The sequence below is a fragment of the Physella acuta genome, unplaced genomic scaffold (assembly GCF_028476545.2).
Source record: "Physella acuta isolate Inbredline_101_S28 unplaced genomic scaffold, ASM2847654v3 ptg000494l, whole genome shotgun sequence".
NCBI classification, from domain to species: Eukaryota; Metazoa; Mollusca; class Gastropoda; family Physidae; genus Physella; species Physella acuta.
This window is the reverse complement of record NW_026732013.1, coordinates 1,096,020-1,121,869: the sequence shown is the minus strand read 5'-3', so window position 1 is coordinate 1,121,869 and position 25,850 is coordinate 1,096,020. Positions and strand designations below refer to the sequence as shown.

The window sequence follows — 25,850 nt, the reverse complement described above, 5'->3', positions numbered from 1 at the left end:
TAAACACCACCAGATTCACCACTTGACCCCAACCCTATATACCACCAAATACACCACTTGACCCCAGCCCTAAACACCACCAGATTCACCACTTGACCCCAACCCTAAATACCTCCAAATACACCACTTGAACCCCAACCCTAAATACCACAAAATACACCACTTGACCCCAACTCTAAATACCACAAAATACACCACTTGAACCCCAACCCTAAATACCTCCAAATACACCACTTGAACCCCAACCCTAAATACCACAAAATACACCACTTGACCCCAACTCTAAATACCACAAAATACACCACTTGAACCCCAACCCTAAATACCTCCAAATACACCACTTGAACCCCAACCCTAAATACCACCAAATACACCACTTGAACCCCAACCCTAAATACAAACAAATACACCCCTTGAACTACAACCCTAAATACCACCAAATACACAACTTGAACCCCAACCCTAAATACCACAAAATACACCACTTGACCCCAACTCTAAATACCACAAAATACACCACTTGAACCCCAACCTTAAATACCTCCAAATACACCACTTGAACCCCAACCCTAAATACCACAAAATACACCACTTGACCCCAACTCTAAATACCACCAAAAACACCACTTGAACCCCAACCCTAAATACAAACAAATACACCCCTTGACCTACAACCCTAAATACCACCAAATACACAGCTTGAACCCCAACCCTAAATACCATCAAATACACCACTTGAACCCCAACCCTAAATACAAACAAATACACCCCTTGACCTACAACCCTAAATACCACCAAATACACCACTTGAACCCCAACCCTAAATACCACAAAATACACAACTTGAACCCCAACCCTAAATACCACCAAATACGCCACTTGAGCCCAACTCTAAATACCACTACTTCACACCTTCAATGATTTATCATCAGACGTCCGTAGATTTTGCAAAACAAGATATGTGGCTATAGAGGGGTGGGGCACACAGCTATATAGAACTGTCGTAGGTTGTCCCACAGATAGACACAACTGTCACACAGATAGATAGAACTGTCACACGGATACACAAATCTGTCACACAGATAGATAGAACTGTCACACAGATACACAGATCTGTCACACAGATACACAAATCTGTCACACATATAGATAAAACTGTCACACAGATGCATAAATCTGTCACATAGATAGAACTGTCACACAGATACACAGAACTGTCACACAGATACACAGATCTGTCACACAGATACACAAATCTGTCACACATATAGATAGAACTGTCACACAGATACATAAATCTGTCACATAGATAGAACTGTCACACAGATACACAGAACTGTCACATAAATAGATAGAACAGTCATACAGATACACAGATCTGTCAGACAACAATTATTGTTTAAATGTCAGTTCTCTGGCCGATGGCCATCTGGTCTGTGATTGTCTGATAAGCTTTGGGCCATGCCACGTGTGTCGATGTAGGCCATCGCTTTTGTGCGGGCCATCAGGAGGGTACGCTCTGTGTTTGGTGTTGGCCATGCTGTCGTGTTGAAGGGCCAACCCTTCACTTAACGGAGAGAGAGACGGAATCACGTGATTTAAAGAGCAGAGGGAGAGAGGGACGGAGACACTTCCTATTTTTGGAATCTCTCAAATCGCGGCCGGCCTGACAACGTGGGGCTGTGTCCGCCCGCTGTGTTTGTGGTGTGTGGCGTGTGGTGTGTGGAGGGACTAGCCGCGACCATCTTCTATCAGTAAGTATTTTGGCGTATGTTCTATGCAAGACTCTTGTGTTCGGATTTTTAAAGTCCGCTTTGAAAATATTTAGTCTTGCAAGATTGTCAAAGTCTGCTTTGTAAATATTTTGTCTTGTAGATTGTCACAGTCTGCTTTGTAAATATGTAGTCTTGTAAGATTGTCAAAGTCTGCTTAGTAAATATTGTGTCTTGTAGATTGTCAAAGTCTGCTTTATAAATATTTAGTCTTGTAAGATTGACAAAGTCGTCTTAGTATATATTTTGTCTTGTAGATTGTCAAAGTCTGCTTTATAAATATTTAGTCATGTAGATTGTCAAAGTCTGCTTTATAAATATTTAGTCTTGTAAGATTGTCAAAGTCTGCTTAGTAAATATTGTGTCTTGTAGATTGTCACAGTCTGCTTTATAAATATTTAGTCTTGTAAGATTGTCAAAGTCTGCTTAGTAAATATTTTGTCTTTTAGATTGTCAAAGTCTGCTTTATAAATATTTAGTCTTGTAAGATTGTCAAAGTCTGCTTAGTAAATATTTTGTCTTTTAGATTGTCAAAGTCTGCTTTATAAATATTTCGTCTTGTAAGATTGTCAAAGTCTGCTTTATAAATATTTAGTCTTGTAAGATTTTCAAAGTGTAGGTATGATCGTAGATACTGTGTGGGTGTGGGTTTCTGTGTTGGTACCTAGATGTGCGGGTGTCTATCTGTGTGGGTACCTAATTGTGTGGGTACCAAGCTGTGTGGGTACCTAGATGTGTGGTGTGTGTAGCTGTGAGGTTGTCTAGGTGTGTGTGTGTCTTGTTTTTCGGGGTGTCTAGCTGTGTGGGTGTCTATCTGTGTGGGTGTCTAGCTGTGTGTCTAGCTGTGCGGGTGTGTAGCTGTATGTGTTTAGCTGTGTTTGTGTCTAGATGTGTGTGTGTGTGTTGGATGTTTGGGTGTGTCGCTGTGCGGGTGTCTAGTTGCGAGATTCACAACGTAATTTGTGCGATCTGTAACACAGCTCTGTAACATTCACATCCGAGGTTGTTGACCCCGCTGGATGGCATTTTAGCACTTCATGACTTTCAATTTAACATTTACGTGTTTATATGGGTATGTTATGTGTATTGGTGCTTTTTAATTTAGGCAGGTACGAGTGCCCAGTGTGGGTTTACGTTTATAATATAAGGTGTATAAACTCGTTTACAAGACGTATGCGCGTATGATCTGTAGAAATAGTAGGTTTGTAGTGACACCATCATTAAGTTACATCCCCCGCCCCACTTTATCATAGCCTAACACATACCCCAGCTCCCCACCCCACCCCCTATAACCACACATACCCCGGTTTTCACCCCCCTACAACCACACATACCCCGGTCCTCACCCCACCCCCTACAACCACACATACCCCAGCTCCTCACCCCACCCCCTACAACCACACATGCCCCGGTCCTCACCTCCCCCCCCCCTACAACCACACATACCCCAGCTCCTCACCCCACCCCCTATAACCACACATACCCCGGTCCTCACCTCCCCCACCCCTACAACCACACATACCCCAGCTCCTCACCCCTTATTTCCTGCAGGGCTTACATGCGCTTGACCCTGCAAGATTTGCATGTCCTTGACCGCGGGCCATCGTTCCTTTATTGAGGAGAAATTTCCTATATTAAAACTTGGATGACATACTACAGTGATCTGTCTTGGGCGCGCTTTTTAATCAAAGAAATATTAGCCGTCTGGCCGATCGATTGCTTGTAGCAGACTTGCTCAGTGGCCGGGCCTATCTGACCCGACCCACAAACCAGCCGCGTCCGGCAGGCAGCGTTTAGTCAAAGAGTGGATGCCATGACCACATCCACCGGCCTTTTAAAAGCAGAAACACTGTGACGTCAGCACTTTTTGCGTACACCCTGCAACCATGGTGTATCAGTCCTGGTGGCGATAGTTTAACATTTAATAACAACTTGTATTTAACGACTGGTTCTAGATATTTAATACAGAAAAAATAACATTCAGGCATTTGCAATGTGTGTGTGTGTGGGGGGGGGGGGGGGGGGGGTGCGGTAAAGGGGGATAGATATTCAATACTACAATAGCACAATGCCTTAAACTTAAAAAAATGAGACCACCGAATCTGGTCTAGGTATGGAAAGGTCAAAGTTTAAAATGTAATCTCTCGTTGGGTGTCTTGTCCTGACCGTGGAATATTTGTTTCATTAAATAAAACATTGGAACTATAAAACATTTGAAGTATAAAACATTGGAAGTATAAAACATTTGAAGCATAAAACATTTGAAGTATAAAACATTGGAAGTATAAAACATTTGAAGTATAAAACATTTGAAGTATAAAACATTTGAAGTATAAAACATTGGAAGTATAAAACATTTGAAGTATAAAACATTTGAAGTATAAAACATTTGAAGTATAAAACATTTGAAGTATAAAACATTTGAAGTATAAAACATTTGAAGTATAAAACAATGTGTCATTTTTGTTTTTTAACTTCCAGGGACAAAATATTGGCTGGCTATGGTGTACACTAATTAACGCAGCAATCAACGTGGTTTGGCTTGATTGTTTTGCTCAATTAACCGCCCACGGCAGGCTCGTATTTCGACTGGCTCATTAGCTCAAGTGGCCGTCAGTCTGGCAGTCAGGCATGGCTAATGACAGACAGCTCTGGCTAATGACAGACAGCTCTGGCAGTCAGGCATGGCTAGTGACAGACAGACAGCTCTGGCTAGTGACAGACATCTCTGGATAGTAACAGACAGACAGCTCTGGCTAGTAACAGACAGACAGCTCTGGCTAGTGACAGACAGACAGATCTGGCTAGTGACAGACAGCTCTGGCTAGTGACCGACAGCTCCGGATAGTAACAGACAGACAGCTCTGGCTAGTAACAGACAGACAGCTCTGGCTAGTGACAGACAGACAGCTCTGGCTAGTGACAGACAGACAGCTCTGGCTAGTGACAGACAGACAGCTCTGGCTAGTGACAGGCAGACAGCTCTGGCTAGTGACAGGCAGACAGCTCTGGCTAGTGACAGGCAGACAGCTCTGGCTAGTGACAGACAGACAGCTCTGGCTAGTGACAGACAGCTCTGGCTAATGACAGACAGACAGCTCTGGCTAGTGACAGACAGACAGCTCTGGCTAGTGACAGGCAGACAGCTCTGGCTAGTAACAGGCAGACAGCTCTGGCTAAGTGACATACAGACAGCTCTGGCTAGTGACAGACAGCTCTGGAATAGTGACAGACAGCTCTGGCTAGTGACAGACAGAGAGCTCTGGCTAGTGACAGACAACTCCGGCTAGTGACAGACAGCTCTGGCTAGTGACAGACAGACAGCTCTGGCTAGTGACAGACAGACAGCTCTGGCTAGTGACAGGCAGACAGCTCTGGCTAGTGACAGGCAGACAGCTCTGGCTAGTGACCGGCAGACAGCTCTGGCTAGTGACAGACAGCTCTGGCTAGTGACAGACAGTCAGAGAGCTCTGGCTAGTGACAGACAGACAGCTCTGGCTAGTGACAGACAGACAGCTCTGGCTAGTGACAGACAGACAGCTCTGGCTAGTGACAGACAAACAGCTCTGGCTAGTGACAGACAGTCAGAGAGCTCTGGCTAGTGACAGACAGACAGCTCTGGCTAGTGACAGACAGACAGCTCTGGCTAGTGACAGACAGACAGCTCTGGCTAGTGACAGACAAACAGCTCTGGCTAGTGACAGGCAGACAGCTCTGGCTAGTGACAGGCAGACAGCTCTGGCTAGTGACAGACAGACAGCTCTGGCTAGTGACAGGCAGACAGCTCTGGCTAGTGACAGGCAGACAGCTCTGGCTAGTGACAGGCAGACAGCTCTGGCTAGTGACAGACAGACAGCTCTGGCTAGTGACAGACAGCTCTGGCTAATGACAGACAGACAGCTCTGGCTAGTGACAGACAGACAGCTCTGGCTAGTGACAGGCAGACAGCTCTGGCTAGTAACAGGCAGACAGCTCTGGCTAAGTGACATACAGACAGCTCTGGCTAGTGACAGACAGCTCTGGAATAGTGACAGACAGCTCTGGCTAGTGACAGACAGAGAGCTCTGGCTAGTGACAGACAACTCCGGCTAGTGACAGACAGCTCTGGCTAGTGACAGACAGACAGCTCTGGCTAGTGACAGACAGACAGCTCTGGCTAGTGACAGGCAGACAGCTCTGGCTAGTGACAGGCAGACAGCTCTGGCTAGTGACCGGCAGACAGCTCTGGCTAGTGACAGACAGCTCTGGCTAGTGACAGACAGTCAGAGAGCTCTGGCTAGTGACAGACAGACAGCTCTGGCTAGTGACAGACAGACAGCTCTGGCTAGTGACAGACAGACAGCTCTGGCTAGTGACAGACAAACAGCTCTGGCTAGTGACAGACAGACAGCTCTGGCTAGTGACAGACAGACAGCTCTGGCTAGTGACAGGCAGACAGCTCTGGCTAGTGACAGACAGCTCTGGCTAGTGACAGACAGACAGCTCTGGCTAGTGACAGGCAGACAGCTCTGGCTAGTGACAGGCAGACAGCTCTGGCTAGTGACAGACAGACAGCTCTGGCTAGTGACAGGCAGACAGCTCTGGCTAGTGACAGACAGCTCTGGCTAGTGACAGACAGCTCTGGCTAGTGACAGACAGACAGCTCTGGCTAGTGACAGGCAGACAGCTCTGGCTAGTGACAGGCAGACAGCTCTGGCCAGTGACAGACAGCTCTGGCTAGTGACAGACAGACAGCTCTGGCTAGTGACAGACAGCTCTGGCTAGTGACAGACAGCTCTGGCTAGTGACAGGCAGACAGCTCTGGCTAGTGACAGGCAGACAGCTCTGGCTAGTGACAGGCAGACAGCTCTGGCCAGTGCTTCTTCCAGACTATTTTCTCCGGGGGGGCACTTGATATTTTCGGGGGGGGGGGGGGGCGCGGTCAACATTTTCCGGGGGGGGGGAGGGGCGGACACTAGTAAAAGTATATTTTTACTATATAAATTCCATCTCGTTCGGGGGGGGGGGGGGGCGGTACACTCTGGCTCTGGCTAGTGACAAACAGTCAGTTCTGGCTAGTGACAGGCAGACAGCCCCACACTATCCAGCCCCACACTATCCAGCCCCACACTATCTAGCCTCACACTACCCAGCCTCACACTATCCAGCCTCATACTAACCAGCCCCACACTAACCAGCCCCACACTATCCAGCCCCACACTATCTAGCCTCACACTACCCAGCCTCACACTATCCAGCCTCATACTAACCAGCCCCACACTATCCAGTCTCACACTAAACAGCCCCACACTATCCAGCCCCACACTATCCAGCCCCACACTATCTAGCCTCACACTACCCAGCCTCACACTATCCAGCCTCATACTAACCAGCCCCACACTATCCAGTCTCACACTAAACAGCCCCACACTATCCAGCCCCACACTACCCAGCCTCACACTATCCAGCCCCACACTATCCAGCCCTACACTATCCAGCCCCACACTATCTAGCCCCACACTACCCAGCCTCACACTACCCAGCCCCACACTATCCAGGTCCACACTACCCAGCCTCACACTACCCAGCCCCACACTATCCAGGTCCACACTATCCAGCCCCACACTATCCAGCCCCACACTATCCAGCCCACATTATCCAGCCCCACACTATCCAGCCCCACACTATCCAGCCCCACACTATCCAGCCCCACACTATCCAGCCTCGCACTATCCAGCCCCACACTATCTAGCCCCACACTATCCAGCCTCACACTAACCAGCCCCACACTATCCAGGTCCACACTATCCAGCCCCACACTATCTAGCCCCACACTACCCAGCCTCACACTACCCAGCCTCACACTAACCAGGTCCACACTATCCAGCCCACATTATCCAGCCCCACACTATCCAGCCCCACACTATCTAGCCCCACACTATCCAGCCTCACACTACCCAGCCCCACACTATCCAGCCCCACACTATCCAGGTCGACACTATCCAGGTCCACACTATCCGGCCTCACACTATCCAGCCCCACACTATCCAGCCTCACACTAACCAGCCCCACACTATCCAGGTCCACACTATCCAGCCCCACACTATCTAGACTCACACTATCTAGCCTCACACTACCCAGCCTCACACTAACCAGCCCCACACTATCCAGGTCCACACTATCCAGCCCACATTATCCAGCCCCACACTATCCAGCCCCACACTATCTAGCCCCACACTATCCAGCCTCACACTACCCAGCCCCACACTATCCAGCCCCACACCATCGACACACTACACCATTAAAACAATCCTGAAACCAACATCTCTCGACTGTATAAACCCAGAAAGTCCACAAAATGTCTCATGTACGGCTATTTGATTGTATCATTTTAGTCCTAATAAAACTGATAAGATCCACAATATACTTTAATTAACAAACAAAAGTGGTGCAAACATATATGTTAGCGCTGTATGACGTTAGAATGCGAGGACTGTATGTTGGGATTGTAAGGTTTTAGTTAAGGATTGCAATACACTCAAACCATCACATCAATACACCAAATCAAACCATCACATCAATACACCAAATCAAACCATCACATCAATACATCAAATCAAACCATCACATCAATACACCAACTCAAACCATCACATCAATACACCAACTCAAACCATCACATCAATACACCAACTCAAACTATCACATCAATTCACCAACTCAAACCATCACATCAATACACCAACTCAAACCATCTCATCAATACACCAACTCAAACCATCACATCAATTCACCAACTCAAACCATCACATCAATACACCAGCTCAAACCATCACATCAATACACCAACTCAAATCATCACATCTATACACCAAATCAAACTATCACATCAATTCACCAACTCAAACCATCACATCAATACACCAACTCAAACCATCTCATCAATACACCAACTCAAACCATCACATCACATCAATACACCAACTCAAAGTATCACATCATTACACCAAATCTAACCATTACATCAATTCACCAACTCAAACTATCACATCAATTCACCAACTCAAACCATCACATCAATACACCAACTCAAACCATCACATCTATACACCAAATCAAACTATCACATCAATACACCAGCTCAAACCATCACATCAATACACCAACTCAAATCATCACATCTATACACCAAATCAAACTATCACATCAATTCACCAACTCAAACCATCACATCAATACACCAACTCAAACCATCTCATCAATACACCAACTCAAACCATCACATCACATCAATACACCAACTCAAAGTATCACATCATTACACCAAATCTAACCATTACATCAATTCACCAACTCAAACTATCACATCAATTCACCAACTCAAACCATCACATCAATACACCAACTCAAATCATCACATCTATACACCAAATCAAACTATCACATCAATTCACCAACTCAAACCATCACATCTATACACCAAATCAAACTATCACATCAATTCACCAACTCAAACCATCACATCAATACACCAACTCAAACCATCACATCAATACACTAACTTAAACCATCACATCAATACACCAACTCAAACCATCTCATCAATACACCAACTCAAACCATCACATCACATCAATACACCAACTCAAAGTATCACATCATTACACCAAATCTAACCATTACATCAAACCATCACATCTATACACCAAATCAAACTATCACATCAATTCACCAACTCAAACCATCACATCAATACACCAGCTCAAACCATTACATCAATTCACCAACTCAAACTATCACATCTATACACCAAATCAAACTATCACATCAATTCACCAACTCAAACCATCACATCAATACACCAACTCAAACCATCACATCAATACACTAACTTAAACCATCACATCAATTCACCAACTCAAACCATCACATCAATACACCAACTCAAACCATCACTAATACATCAACTCAAACCATCACATCAATACACCAACTCAAACCATCACATCGATTCACTAACTCAAACCATCACATCACATCAATACACCAACTCAAAGTATCACATCATTACACCAAATCTAACCATTACATCAATTCACCAACTCAAACTATCACATCAATTCACCAACTCAAACCATCATATCAATACACCAACTCAAACCATCTCATCAATACACCAACTCAAACCATCACATCACATCAATACACCAACTCAAAGTATCACATCATTACACCAAATCTAACCATTACATCAATTCACCAACTCAAACTATCACATCAATTCACCAACTCAAACCATCACATCAATACACCAACTCAAACCATCACATCTATACACCAAATCAAACTATCACATCAATACACCAGCTCAAACCATCACATCAATACACCAACTCAAATCATCACATCTATACACCAAATCAAACTATCACATCAATTCACCAACTCAAACCATCACATCAATACACCAACTCAAACCATCTCATCAATACACCAACTCAAACCATCACATCACATCAATACACCAACTCAAAGTATCACATCATTACACCAAATCTAACCATTACATCAATTCACCAACTCAAACTATCACATCAATTCACCAACTCAAACCATCACATCAATACACCAACTCAAACCATCACATCTATACACCAAATCAAACTATCACATCAATTCACCAACTCAAACCATCACATCTATACACCAAATCAAACTATCACATCAATTCACCAACTCAAACCATCACATCAATACACCAACTCAAACCATCACATCAATACACTAACTTAAACCATCACATCAATACACCAACTCAAACCATCTCATCAATACACCAACTCAAACCATCACATCACATCAATACACCAACTCAAAGTATCACATCATTACACCAAATCTAACCATTACATCAAACCATCACATCTATACACCAAATCAAACTATCACATCAATTCACCAACTCAAACCATCACATCAATACACCAGCTCAAACCATTACATCAATTCACCAACTCAAACTATCACATCTATACACCAAATCAAACTATCACATCAATTCACCAACTCAAACCATCACATCAATACACCAACTCAAACCATCACATCAATACACTAACTTAAACCATCACATCAATTCACCAACTCAAACCATCACATCAATACACCAACTCAAACCATCACTAATACATCAACTCAAACCATCACATCAATACACCAACTCAAACCATCACATCGATTCACTAACTCAAACCATCACATCACATCAATACACCAACTCAAAGTATCACATCATTACACCAAATCTAACCATTACATCAATTCACCAACTCAAACTATCACATCAATTCACCAACTCAAACCATCATATCAATACACCAACTCAAACACAACAACTTACTGTCCTATTCAAACAAACACACTAACTTACACAACCTTACTGCATTCATTGCAGTGTTTGTTACGTAAAAACATGTATACCTGGCTGTAAAAAGTATGCTATTTGCAGCTAGCACTTGCTTGTTACAGCTAGTGTCGGATTTTCTTCCAGCCATCTCATAGGGGTCGGAAATTTTAGTCCAACCCTCCCCGAAAATTTTAAGTGCCCCCCACTCCCCCGGAGAAAAAGGTCTGGAAGAAACAGTGTACGCTGATAGCAACTGGGTTATTCTTGTCTCAACTGGAGATATGCAGCTTGCAGCTTTCTGTTTGCTACTGCTGTGTGTATGCTACTGTATTTAGTAGCAACTAATTACAAACTATTTGATCCGATTAAACTTTTTTTTAAACTGTAGGAGCACTTGACGGAACACGTCACTGTACAGCCAGCAGGCCCGCCGGAGACGGCGCTAAAAAGGCGAGCTCCTCAAACTGGTCTAGAAACGCGAGTTCCTCAAGCAGGGCGGACTCTCAAACTGCAGTGCTGCTACCCCGTGAGCTCAAGGTGACATCATGCTGGCTAGAGACGCAGCGAGTAAATCTAACATGCTCAGACAATGACCATTGGGCTGGAGGATGAGCTGCAAAGTGTGAGTTTTTTCGATGGAAAATTTTAACTTCCGGTTGCCTCATTTGCATAAAAAAGAAAACAAATAAATATTAATTTTAAAAAAAATTAAAGCTCATGAATATTTTTCATTTACTTTCTAAATAATGAACAGGCAAAATATATTTCATTTTTTTAATGCTAATGAAAAATGAAGGAAGGAGTGTCTGGAATAGGCCTTCAGAGAGTGGATTTCTTTTGTTTAAATAATCCCCGAAAACTGTGGGCTGTAACTTCAGTTTAATTTCAATATAAACTGTCTTTAAAGGCCTTGTTCGATCGAGCTAATAATTAGATCCAGTGGCGTCGCTAGGTCGGGTGTCACCCGGCGCGGCACTTCGTGGTGTCACCCCCCCCCCCCTCAAGAAACAAAGTATATATATATATATATATATATATATATATATATATATATATATATATATATATATATATATATATATGTTACGGCCAAAGCCCGCATTGGCCGGCCAATGTGCGCATTGGCCGGCTCTCATGGCGAAAGCCCCGAAGAACTTAGCACTAAGAGGGACGTACTGGCCAAAGTCCGAAGCGCTAAAACTTTACAGCGTATTTTGTACATTGGCCGGCCAATGCACGCACTGGCCGGGATGACCTGGCCAATGTTCCATCTAGACTAAGTTGCGATCGCGTTTTCATTATTCTGGGTGCGGTTTCATTGTGAGTAACTTGTTGTTTAGCTCTTGTGGCATCAAAAAAAAGTAAAAAGTCACAGAAGATGGTCTTGCACTTTTGTGGCACTTGATATGAAATAGTGTAATACGTAATTCCATTGACCTATTTTTAGGCTACTTCAGTGAATATATTCGTGTAATAATATGTTATGCATTGAATGTAATATCTAATTCAGTGGCGAATGCGTGTAATTTGTAGGCTAGTTCCGGGCGTAAAAACTTCCCCACATCTCATGGCACCCCCCCATTTCGTGGTAACACCACCCATTTCGTGGTAACACCCATCTCATGGTAACTTTCCTATATTTCATGGTAACACATCACATCGCATGGTAACACCCCACATTTCATGGTAACACCCCACATTTAATGGTTACACCCCACAGTTAGTGGTTACACCCCACATTTAATGATAACGCACATTCACAACGCATGGTAACACCGCACATCTCATGGTAACACCTCATAGCCACATTTTACGGTAATACCCCCACACTACATGGCAATATCCCATATCCTCTAGTGGAAACACCGCAAATCCCCGTCATGGGTGGGCACTCCCCACCCATCGCGGTTCACCACATATCCATATCGACATACCAACACTCCCTTTAAATTCTAAGAAAGTAGGCTCGAGACATTTTAAAAAGCAGAATGTGTGAAAAAAAAACAACCTCAAGCACCTAGATCTACCTCACTTTTAGTTTCTTTTTTTTTTTCAAATGAATATATAATGTTAAGAGTGTGTAGTCGAATGTCCTGTATCATATGATAGGTTCGCTCTCATACATGCATTATAACCCTAAAAACTCATGTCGTCAACATACTCAATTTTTTTTAATTAAAAAAAATCGTCCATAATGCTTCACTTCCATCTGAGTGTAGGAAATGTCCCTGCATTTTGAAAGTGAGTCAAAAAGCTTCTCTGCCCACGCATCGTGTTGTGACGTCATGGAACACGCAATATTGATTCTCAATCCCACAAAAAATACAGCCTTTAAAATGCACATTGGAAACCGGAAGCAATGGCGATACTAAAAACGAAAGTGTGATACAGGGTGAAAGTTCACCAGTGAATAGGTCTAGGCCCACCCAATTTTTATTCATCACACTCCCTGGGATTGTGGGGAGGGCTAAAACATAATGGCAAAAGCATTGTGTGCGATTTCGCTGGTCGAAACATGGTTGTGCTGTTGTGTAGTAAAGTGTTAGGCTAAACAATTTTATTTCCATAACTTTTCAACGCCGGCTTCAGATCGATCTAGCCTGAAAAATATATCTTATCACATTTTTTGAATCATCAAAATTATGTCAAAATAGATGTCGATAGAGATGATACAGAGATGGTTTGATAACAAATAAAAGTATTGCTACATTAGTGTAACATTAGGGCAGGCCTATCTCTATGCTTTGCGTTAAAAATTCATGTGGTCTAGGTCTAGATCTAAATTTAAATCTGTTCTCTAGACTAGAATCTAGATCTAGACTTACACACGTTCGTTGCACCAAGTGCAAGTCAAGTAGGCCTACACATTTTAATTATATTTATAGTAGGTTAAATTATGGATTTTTTAAAATAAAATATTCTGTTATTTCAAATACACCATTAAGTTCCTTACCCCTTAAGAGAACATTTGACACCACATTTAAATATCTAGCTTACTCGGTTGACGAGAAAAGAGAGAATTTGAAAATTAATCAAAATTGAAAATGAATGACAAAACAGCGTTCTAGGCATAACATGACGTCGTCGACTTGTGTACACGAGCTTTTAATTCCCGCCATGGTAATTGCGTCAGCTTAGGTAATTTACTCACCGGAAAATAACAAAAAGCAACTGGTTGATAATAAAACTAGATCTAGTTATTTTATTATTTATTAAATTCTACTCTACATGTTATTCATACCATTTTATGAAGTAATGAACACCTGCATAAATCAAATGACCATAATAAATATTTTTATTTCAAATTCTAATTTTAAATAATAAATATGCTTAAAATAATATGATAGTAACAGTTATGATCGTTTATAAATACAAATACATTTTACACTCAATTCACATTATATTGAGTCAACAGTGTGGCAGCTGAGGTTCATACATGGTATTTTTTTTTTTACATTACATTTTTTTTCATCTTGAAAACATGACGTATGTGATTTTTTTTTTTTTTAAATCTCCAAACATCGTCACTCGCGTGATTGCTTGCTTACGTTTACTATCCTGTGGATGAAAAATCCCACCACGGTCGCGGGTCACCGTGAGTTCAGCAGGCCTATAGTACACGTCATAGCATGAACACGCGTACACGAGATGGTCGGTGTCTTCACTTCTCTCTCTTTCCCCCCCCTCCCTCTAGCCAATTGAAAAACAGACCTACTTCCCTACTTCTGGTCATTTTTTTTTAATGTTCGGTCATTTTTTTTTAAGTTCACATATCAGGCATGCAAGACAGCCAGCCAGTGGCGTAGCGAGGTCGGGTGTCACCCGGTGCGGCACTTAATGGTGTCAGCCCCCCCCCCCCCCCCCAAAGGCGTAGCGACCCTTCCCGGGGACAAACTTTCTTTCAAATTTTCGATTTGCACCCCCCCTCAAGTTTTCGATTTGCACCCCCCCCCCTCAAACTTTCGATTTGCACCCACCCCCTCAAACTTTCGATTTGCACCCCCCCCCCCCCCCCCTGCAGCCAGCTGTATTAAAAAATATTTTTTAAACTAGATCTACGTCTAGCTTAAAAAAAAAAAATAAACGCTTAAAATGCCCGTAAACTGATTATTTAGCGCCAAAAAAAAAAAGGCCGCTGAACGAGCATTTTTTAAAATACGCAGCAATGAAAAAGGCTTACGGCCAATCAATTAAGTCTAAAAATCGCCCGTAATTAGGCCTAGCGCTGAAAAAGGCCACTGAACGAGCATCACTGATTATATAAACGAATAGGCCACGCGGCGTTGACGAGGTTAACCACCGGTCACGAATGCAGCAACGGTCGGCCCACAGTGAAGAAAAAATCAATATACTAATAAAATTACTAATACAATAATAATGTCCATAATTTTACTTTTTCCGCACATGCTACAATTGAATAATATTTAATAATAATTAAAATACTAAACTTAACAGTTCATTCCGTAAAAAACAAAAACTAGTTGTTTCAGTCTGGCAACTAGCGTAGCAATGACGTCACGATACTAAAAATAGCGGATAGAAATGTCAGGGTGGGTACCTCATTTTGGAATTAGATTTTGGAAAGTAGAATCGATAATACTGTAAATATACATGGTAATTATCTCAATTATATATTAATTTAGTGTTATCGGAGCCGTTTTCCCCGTTATTGGGTCGTTTTTGGCCGCGGTTCAGTTTTTACGGAGAGTGCTCCACTAGAAATCCTCTCATTATTTACAAACACAATTCTCGCGATTTTTTCTGGCATTCTAAGGCATATTATCCATTTTATTAGCATTTTGTGTTAAAATAATGATCAGAGTTGGCGAGATAAACAGTTCTTTAATTTGTCGTGGATAGGACCCCTAAAATAAACGTAGAAACCGTCAGAAAACGATGCGTGACGTTTCAGGGTCAGAGGTCAATCCAGCCATCTAAGTGACGAACCGGCCTAATTTATAGATCTAGGCCTATTACGAGTATTACTATTAATTTAATTAATTGTTGGCCACTTAGATTCTAGATCTAATAATATTTTATAATAAGCAGTAATAATAGTATTATTAATCTAGATCTAGTCTATTTTATTAATCGGCAAATCTGAAACCGTGACGGGTGTTTTTGCGTAGGTTGTTGTGCTGGGTGGAAATGTGTTTCAACCTGTTGCTGATTTAAAAACCGCTATCATTATCAATGTGTTTTCTTTTTTGGCTTTTTTTCAGTGCTCGTGTAGATCTATTTAAAATAATTTTAAATACTAGAAAACTGGCATTGTCAACAGAATAGGCCTACTTTAGATATATATATATATATATATATATATATATATATATATATATATATATATATATATATATATATATATATATATATATATATAGTTCTAGATAATAGTAGATAGATCTAGTAGATAGATATTCTAGAAAATCAGTGGTTTACCAAAGTTTTTATTGATTTTATTTTTAAATAATTTTCATTAGGCCTAAATTTTAAATTAATGATTTTGCTCTGTATTAGAAAAAAGTCTAGGCCTATATTGTCACTAGAATTTACTCTAGATCTAGATCTTATTCTATATGGTTAGTGTCAAAGTGTATCCTCCATAATGGTCAATAATTTACTCATTTTAATGTCATGATTCAAGGCAATCATCCCATAATAAAATTTAAAAAAATTCAAACTGTAGTATTATAATTTCTTTGAAATGTGTGTCTTTAATTTTAGTTTTATTTGTTGTGGGTTTAGACTCTAGACCTGTAAATAAATTACAATACATAGGCCTACACAGATTTTAAGCCTACTAAAATGTTATAGGGGAAAGGCCTAGATCTATATAAGCCTCAACTAGTTTCTAGATTTAACTGTTCAAAAACTAGTGTTGATCTATATTTTCTTTTTTTTTAAGCCTGCTAATTGGCTAGTTAAAGAAAACCATACCTAGATAATTAGTCCACTAATTAAGGGGTATTCTTCATGCCAGTTTGGATAATGCCACAATAAAAAAGGTGTGTTAAGTTACCTGTGTAGTTCAGTATTAAAACTTAGGCCTATTACTTGCCATTGTCTATACTGACACAAACTGAAGAGCTACCATAATCTAAAATAATCTTAGACTTAAGTAATATTAACACTGATTATACTGCGATGCTACTATACTTATAGCCTAAAATACCTGTTTTTTAGAAGTCTATTTTTTAACACCTGTAGGAAGAATACACCATAATTAATCAGTTAATTAATTATTTACTAGGTCTAGATCTAATTAGTACTTTATATAAGCTGCAGTCAAACTAGAACACTGGGCTATATAAAGTATGTTTTAAATATCTGTATATGATAGCAATGCCTTACCTACTCAATTTAATAATTCAATTAAGCACCTAATTTTATAAAATATCATAAAAATATGTTTTGCCTGGCCACTTTGTGTGTAGACTGATTAACTTATGAAGCTTATTTAATCATTTAATGTCTGCGTTGGCACAACAACAAGATCTGAATTTTAATTCTACTTAAGCTTACAATCAGCCATACACCTTAATTATTTTCTGTTAACCAGTCATTGTAATGCTGTATTATTATATATATATATATATATATATATATATATATATATATATATATATATATATATACTTCAAGTCTAGGTCGCATAAAATTGATAGACCCTACAACTAAATAAAAAGAAAATATTAAAGTATAAGTTTTAAGTTATGATTTGGATTATCAACATTATTCTTGGTTTCAAGATGTGTAAAGTGATTCCTCAGTTTTAACTGGCACAAAAAATGTGCAGATGGTAAGTTGTGCAGCCCATAATTTGTAATGTATAGTGAAACTAATAAGTTCTTTAAAACAGTTTTATTGTACCTAATTTTTGCTGATAGCCTTTTAACATACAGGGAGTTTTTTTTATGTTATCTTTTATTAATTTGCATACATTTGAACAAAGCTACTTTAAGATTTATAAATCTAGTATTTAATTTAATTATAATACCTTGGTGATGTCATAAAACATCCTTTTTTTTCAAAGAGTTTCATTGCTATTTTTAAATACCACTTGATACATTCAGCTCTATTGCCACTTGTTTTAAGTGTATTCTAACCATCCTTCAAACATTTGAGCTCATACATCTAGCTCTATTGCCACTTGTTTTAAGTGTGTTCTAAACATCCTGTGTCAGCCTGCATGAGATTTAGAATGATTTTTTTTATCCATCTTTTACTGACATGAGATTTCATATTTTGCAAGTAACAGAATACTTAATGAATATTTTAAAAAAAGAATTAAATACATAAAAAGTGTTTCTATTAACTTCATGTGAAATATTTAAATAAAGAATTTAGTCTAATAATGTATTGTAATATCCATGGTATATAGTTTTGTAAAGCCAAATTTGCTTCACTCTCCAGGTATGCCAGGATCTTGTCCCACTACCCCTATGTCATTTTGCTTGTCGTGTTTGTGGTTGTGGCAACATGTCTGGTTGTTACTGTCACGTGTGGCCAGGCTATCAACTTTGATGACCCATTGGCAGTAAGTGATATAATAACCTAGTTTCTTTTTTTGTACTAATTTTATTTTATTTGAGCCACTATAACCTGTTCTCAAGTGGCTTTTTAAGATACTTAAATCACCTTGAGCAGTAAAGAACAATTGCATTGAAGCATTAGTTCGATATTAAATGTGTTACAGTTTAAAGCAAATCATACAGTGGTTTTTTTTTCACCTTTAGTCTAAATTTTTTAATTTATAAAATTCGACTGTTTATCATCTATTTTATCAGCGCAATAACTGCTAAATCATTTCAAAACTGACCTTGAAGTATTTCCTATTTTAGATTTTAAAAAATCTATACTTGTGTAAATTAACAGAATTTTAAGATTTAAAAATAACTATAGATCTTTTAAATTTTGTAACCAATTATTGAACATTTTCTTTAGGGTTTTGAACCAAGAGGTACTGAGTTAGCTGACCGTCTGATAACATTTCACAATTTAATAAATAATGTTGGCGGCAAAGCTAATCTGCTTCCTTCTGGTTTTCAACTTGGACCTGAAAAGAAAGGTCGAAAAAAAGGAAAAAGCTCTAAGAAAAGTTCAACAAAAAGCCCCCAGTTGTTGATTGATGATTTCAGAAGAAGGAGATCTGACATAGTTGATGAGGGATTCTTAGAAAATGTAACAACAGTAGAAAAAAATATTTTTTGTGGTGTTCCTGGTTGGTAGATATACTTTTTTAAAATTTTAGAATCTTACACGTTGCTTTTCTTGAAGTCAAAATAGTTTGACATTAAATTAAAACAAATATGGTAACTATTCTGTTGAGCTGATGTTCTTTAAATTACGTAACTTAAACCAAATTTGAGAGGGATTTAAAATAGTATGAAGGCAAATATTTAGTATTTAAACATGTATATTTAAGAATACTTTGTTTTCTAATCTAATGGTAACTTTGTATCCCTACAGAAAAAACGTATGCAAGGATCGTTGTGACATCAGCTGATAATCAAAATTTGTTTAATGAGGATGATCTCAGGAGCATTTGCCAGCTGGAACATTCCTACTTCAGGCAGTCAAAAGATTACAAAGACGTTTGTCTCCGCAATGAAGCGGATGGTTCTTGTTGTAGAGCCTGGTCACTGGGCAGTTACATAGCGGTCCTGGTGGACAAACCCTCCTGTGATAACATTACGTCTGACGATGTTTCAAGCATTTATAATCTTCTTGTCAAATGTTCACCATATTATGTAAACCATTCCTTGCGCCCCAACTGTGATGGTGATGGAGAGGAGTGGTATTATAGCTCATCAGAGTACAGCTATGGTCACTGTTCTAAAGTGCCAGCAGAGTGTACCAAATTCAATGCTGCCTACCACATCTTGAACTATCTGACGGATTCAAATTTTTTATATTCTGGAAAATCTTCAGATCCTTTGACGACAACAGAAAAATCAACAAAATTCTTAAAATATTCCACCCTTTTTTTACCAGTGTATGCTGGACCAAACTCTGAGAAGATTTTTCAACATTTGGATAACTTACCTCGCAACTTTCAAGGTATCACAGTAGTGGGTGCTGAATTCGGTCTGAAGTATTTCCTGTTTGAGAAATATCTAATCTCTGATTCAGTCTGGTTGGGCGTGGTGTGCGGGGCCATATTTCTAGCCATGTGGGTGTATACGACATCCCTATTTATCACTGTGATGGCCTTTCTATCTATGTTCTGGGCTGTGGAGGTTGCTTATTTTCTCTACTCATTTGTTTTTAAAATCAAATTCTTCCCATACATGAATATGGTGACATTTATGGTGATGGTTGGCATTGGAGCAGATGATTTGTTTATATACTGCAAGGTTTGGCACTTAGCTAAATCAGAAAAAAACAATGGAGTTCTGGAAAAACTAGTTGCTGATACACTGCGTCACACAGTCCTGTCCATGCTTGTGACCAGCCTGACCACAGCTGCAGCATTCTATGCCAACTACATCAGCGACATCACAGCTATACGCTGCTTCAGTGTGTACGCAGGAACATGCATCATGATCAATTTTATCCTAACCATTACGTGGCTGCCCGCCTCCATCATGCTACAGGAGAGATGGCTGCGCTGCTGTGTTGGTCTGACAGAGAAAAACTGTCTTCTCTGTTACGTCTGTAAGGTCCCATACCAACTTTATTACATCTTGTGTGATTGGTCACGGATATTTTTTGAAAAACTCTTGCCGTGCCTTGTTATCAAATTTCGGTATGTGTGGATAGTTATATTTGGTGGATTATGGATAGGTAGCATTGTTGTAATTTTTTTTTACCCACGTTTAAAATTAGCAAATAACCACAAATTTCAAGTATTTTCATCGGACCATTTGTTGGAGCGTTATGATTTTGAATTAGCTGATTTGTTTGAATTTGAAAAGAGGAAAGACGCTGATGACTATGAATTTCCTATCACTGTAGTCTGGGGGGTACTGGCCAAAGATAATGGAGATCCGCTCGACCCAGATAACAAAGGTACACTCACCTTTGACCCAGGTTTTGACCTAGCCTCATCTAATGCTCAGCGTTGGATTTTAGAGTTCTGTTCCAGGCTGCGAAGGACAGACTTCTACCAGCAGACGCCAGGGTTGTATGTCCCTGACTGCCCCCTGGAGAACTTTGTTTACAACTGGATGACCCTGCCATGTGATAGCTCTAGCAATGAATGCTGCAACCAAACAGTTTTTCCATTTCACAGGTCCAAAATGTTGACTTGCTTACCAATCTACATTCATTACTTGAACCTGACCCCAGGGGTCTCTTACAACAATCAGTCCCCGGGGCCCAGGTTCAACAATGGTAAGATAAGTGCATTCTTTATTCAGTTCCGCAGCAACCACACCTTCAGCTATGCATATGAGGAAGTACACTCTTTTTACATGAAAGTTAACCAGTGGGTCAATGAAGAATTACTTCGAGCTCCAGTGGAAATGCGGAGGGGCTGGTTTGTCAGCAACCTACAGTTTTATGATCTTCACTCGTCTTTAGCTTTGGGGACTCCACTGGCCTTAGGAGTTTCCTTATCGGTTGTGGCATTGGTTTCTTTTTTTACAACCTTAAATGTGCTCATCAGCATCTATGCACTGACAACAGTAGCAGCCACCATATGCGTAACCTTGGCCTCCCTGGTGCTGATGGACTGGGAGCTGGATGTCCTGGAGTCAGTGGTCATCACAGTGGCTGTTGGACTGGCCATTGACCTGACCCTACACTACGGGGTTGCTTTCAGGCTGGCTCCGGACGTGGGACGTGAAATGAGGGTTATTACCTCTTTAGGACGCATGGGCAGCCCGGTTGCTATGGCAGCCTTCACAACCATCCTAGCCGGCTCTCTCATGATGCCATCAACCGTGCTGGCCTACAAAAAATTTGGAACCTTTTTGTTACTTCTTGTCTCTATAGCCTGGCTGTATTCCACGTTTTTCTTTCAAGCTCTTTTAAGAATTATGGGACCCAATGGAGGATGTGGTCAGTTTCACTGGCCAGCTAGTGATTGCTGCACTCCTGACTCTGAACATGTGGACAAAACAATTTATGCCCTCTCAGAGTCTACACTGTCGTCATCCAGCACGAGCACACGTGAACACAATCATGCCCACAATCACTCCTACACACACGAACTGGAGCCTCTGACTTACAGGGAACACAGCCCCAGACAGATGTACTACCAACACTCAGCCCATCTTCACAGCTGTCCTGACACACACCGCCATCAGCGCTTAAACCCAGCTTGCAATCACCACAACCTGCAGCGGACACGCAGAAAGGGAGACTACACTGCTGTCAGAACTAACCTCAATAGTTCTGATGTTCTCTCTGACACACAAACAAAGCAGGACAGTCTAGTTGTCTGCCCTAGTCCCAAGCCAAGCCATGACTCACTGAGTGAGAATGTCCTGAACGTCCCTTCAGAATCTCCAGCGTCCACTCACTCCAACCATGACATCTCATCCGATACATCAGAGTATGACAACAAACTACAAGGCAGCAACAGTGATGTTTTCCTCAGTGATGCCACAACAACAGAGTTATTTCCCCACTCTATTCCACTGCATGTAGCTTGAGCTATTAAGAATAGTTAAATTACTATTAGATTTTTCTTAACAAAAATTTACATTTATGTGCAGTCAGTGAGAATGTTATATTACTTTTAGATTTGAATTTACTAAAGTATTAGCATTTTAAACACGAATGTAAATATTTATATTTTGATCTTAAGTCCTAACCAGATCATCACACACCAAATTTTTACTGGTTTTTCTTTTTTAGTTACTGTTTTTTTTTTATTATGAGAAAATCAGTTTTTTTATCTTGTTTATACCATCATAATAAATAGCAGTTAGATAATAAACCTAAAGGCTTGGCTGTCCTAAATCTACCTACCTCGTAAGCTCTGACCTAGAGACTCAATTGTAATGATTAAATGTGCTTGCTTGTTTATTTGCTTGAATAGATTAGAAATGAAAACTATCTTCACAACTGGGTCCACCAGCCCATCTTTTAAGTTTAATTTGTTGCTATACATTTTCTTGGACATCCATAGTTTATATTCACGTTCTCCATTTTAAATTGTACCTCTGAATTTATTTGTACACATTTTTAAAATGTACTCCTGATATTACTTGTACACAAATAAAATTAAAATGTACTTGTGACATAACTAGTACACATATATTAAGTTAATATCTCTCCAGGTGCTAGTTAGGATCTTTATTCTCTCTTTTTCTCTCTCCCACCCCCACCAATATGATATTCTAACTTACTGCTGATCAGAATGCTGAAACATCTGAATAAAATTGAGTTAGGAACTATGTTTTCATTTTCTCCTTTTTAAATATGATGTACCGTATTTTAAGTCCATTCCTAAACCATTTGAATGTTAACAACTTTGAAACTATACATCGCCTATTACTATTAACAACAGATTCAGTTATTTTCTTTTATTTTTATAATCACATACGTTTGTAAACTAAAGTATATACATCACAATATTAGTTTCATTTTAAAGCTGTTAAAATTTACCATAACAGTTAAGGGGAAGTAATTTCGTTCTTTGTTGCAGCAATAGGTTTGTGTTAGATTTACAAATATTTTTCTTTAAATGTGATTCTCTATTGAATGTCTTCCTTATCAAAATGGCAGAATTTAAATAATTGAAAGTGTTCATTGATTTAGCTACAGCTAAATTCTGAACATAATTTTTTTTATCTATTGTTCACATTTAAAATTGATTTCATGTTTTCTGACTGCTGTTAGCATATAACACCCAACACCCCATCTTTGTGTTTAAATTCTTCCCATAAAGTAGTTGAGTATTGTTATGGTTTATTTTGTAACAGTATACATGTGCATTCTATCTAATGTTATGAACACAAGACTAATCAACAGCTTTGTAAGAGAAAAAGTAATCCATTGATTTTGTCCACATATAACTAGAGGGTGGGGGGGGGGGGGGGGGGGGGTCTGACTAGAGTATGTCTTAAAGATTATCTTGTTTTAAACATGTCTACAGAATATCATTATTAAAGAAACAGTTTTGACAAACAAATTAGATAATTGTAATAAATTGTAAGATATCACCAGATAACCACTTGGAATTGTAGTCTTCTGTATTAGTAAAACAACTATTATATGCAATGTTATTATGATATGTCACATGTAGAACATAATAGGAGAATAATCTGTTTGATTGCCAAGGTAAGAGAAACAATTCTGTCTAGAAAGGGAAAATTGTTGTATTTACATCTGACCTATAGGCCAATAAGAAGAAAATATTTTTTTCCCTGATATACACCAGATACTTTCATCATATAGAAACAAATAAAAGAAATATTTGATGTAATGTATTATAATGCTATCTCGAGATACGAGTTTAATTCCTTCCGTCACATTGTTCGTATGTCAAATAGCTTTTATCTCAAAGCAATTTTCTCCATTGAAATTACTTGAAAGGCTATTGATCTGTTGCAGACCCAAAATTGCTACCCCAGTTGTTTTTGTTTTGTGTTTTTAGTTTTAATAAGAAAAAATGTACTTTTCATGACAAATAATAAAGGATAATGCAAAGAAATAAACTGATTTTATAAAATGTTCTTACCTTGAAAATCAGCTGTCTTGACCTTACTGAAGATGCTGGTGGAGTTGTAGGCCTGTGTAAGGTGTAGGTTGAGGAGCTTCACTTCATTCACTCACATTTAATGCTAAACTCTTTTGGTACTTTTATTCACTTGTTACACTCTTTATCCCTAAACTTAACAAAAATTAAATTGTACTCAACATAAATGTTTTGTTACTTTTGTTAAATATTTGTCACTTCTCTGCTTTTTTTCACGATGCTTTCCTTATTTACCCCACTTTACATGCCAGCCATTAAAATAAACCTGTACAAGGATGTTTGTTTTTTCCTTCCTATCAGAATGTTTTGGAAATTAGTTTGGCAAGTGTTATTAAGAAGCTACGATACACAATCAGTTACAACTTTTTCATGGCGTTTCTTTTCCACGAACTGTTGAACCCTCTAATCCGGTAACTTGTATCGCAAAATTTGCAGTTCGTATCACAAAATTTTTCTATGTTGAGGTACCACTGTATTTTCTTCTCTCTAGTGATGTTTAAATCAATTGTTAACTTCAGATTGAAGAGTTTTTTTAATTTGCATAATACATCACAGTTCACTGATCATACACCACTCATTTTAACAATTTTTAAAATGTCACTAAATTTAAATGCAATTGAGTTTGAATGTCATGGACACAATCTTTTTTTTTTTACCTACAAATTTTGTTCTACTTTATTTGTTAATAAAATATTTTAGACACTGATCTGTTTGTGTATATAGATATTTTTACAAAGCCAGTTTAGTATACCTTAATGTAAAATTTTATTTCCTGCATTTTACAATGTACATTTTATGAAAGCCCATACTGTCACAAAGCTTGCATTGATTTCTTGCCACTGTCAGTGCCAACATTCCACAACTTTTATTACCTTTTGTTGACCCGTATTATTATTTGACCTACACCATCACTTGACCCACACCATCACTTGACCCACACCATCACTTGACCCACACCATCACTTGACCCACACCATTCTTTGACCAACATTATCACTTGACCCACACCATTACTTGACCCACACCATCACTTGACCCTCAG

At 39.6% G+C, this 25,850-nt stretch overlaps 1 protein-coding gene across 3 annotated transcripts; it reads left to right on the top strand.

Annotated features, from left to right (window-relative positions):
- The first annotated feature begins 1,667 nt into the window (after nucleotides 1-1,667).
- LOC131944456 (protein dispatched homolog 1) lies at nucleotides 1,668-24,134 on the top strand. Of its 3 annotated transcripts, none has more exons than XM_059305078.1 (5): nucleotides 1,668-1,754; nucleotides 11,546-11,779; nucleotides 18,571-18,694; nucleotides 19,102-19,378; nucleotides 19,627-24,134. In XM_059305078.1, exons 2-5 carry the CDS (start codon nucleotides 11,766-11,768, stop codon nucleotides 22,755-22,757), a joined length of 3,546 nt encoding a protein of 1,181 aa, XP_059161061.1. In that variant the 5' UTR covers nucleotides 1,668-1,754; nucleotides 11,546-11,765; the 3' UTR covers nucleotides 22,758-24,134. The 3 variants fall into 3 exon arrangements, with proteins under 3 accessions (XP_059161061.1, XP_059161064.1, XP_059161062.1); XM_059305081.1 differs by lacking the exons at nucleotides 1,668-1,754; nucleotides 11,546-11,779 and adding exons at nucleotides 13,580-13,698; nucleotides 17,800-17,956; XM_059305079.1 differs by lacking the exons at nucleotides 1,668-1,754; nucleotides 11,546-11,779 and adding exons at nucleotides 13,580-13,837; nucleotides 17,805-17,956.
- Nucleotides 24,135-25,850: the final 1,716 nt, after the last annotated feature.

Coding starts and splice junctions, on each gene's coding strand:
- LOC131944456 (XM_059305078.1), top strand. Junction 18,695..19,101: donor ACTTTGATGACCCATTGGCA/GTAAGTGATATA, acceptor CATTTTCTTTAG/GGTTTTGAACCAAGAGGTAC. Junction 19,379..19,626: donor TATTTTTTGTGGTGTTCCTG/GTTGGTAGATAT, acceptor GTATCCCTACAG/AAAAAACGTATGCAAGGATC.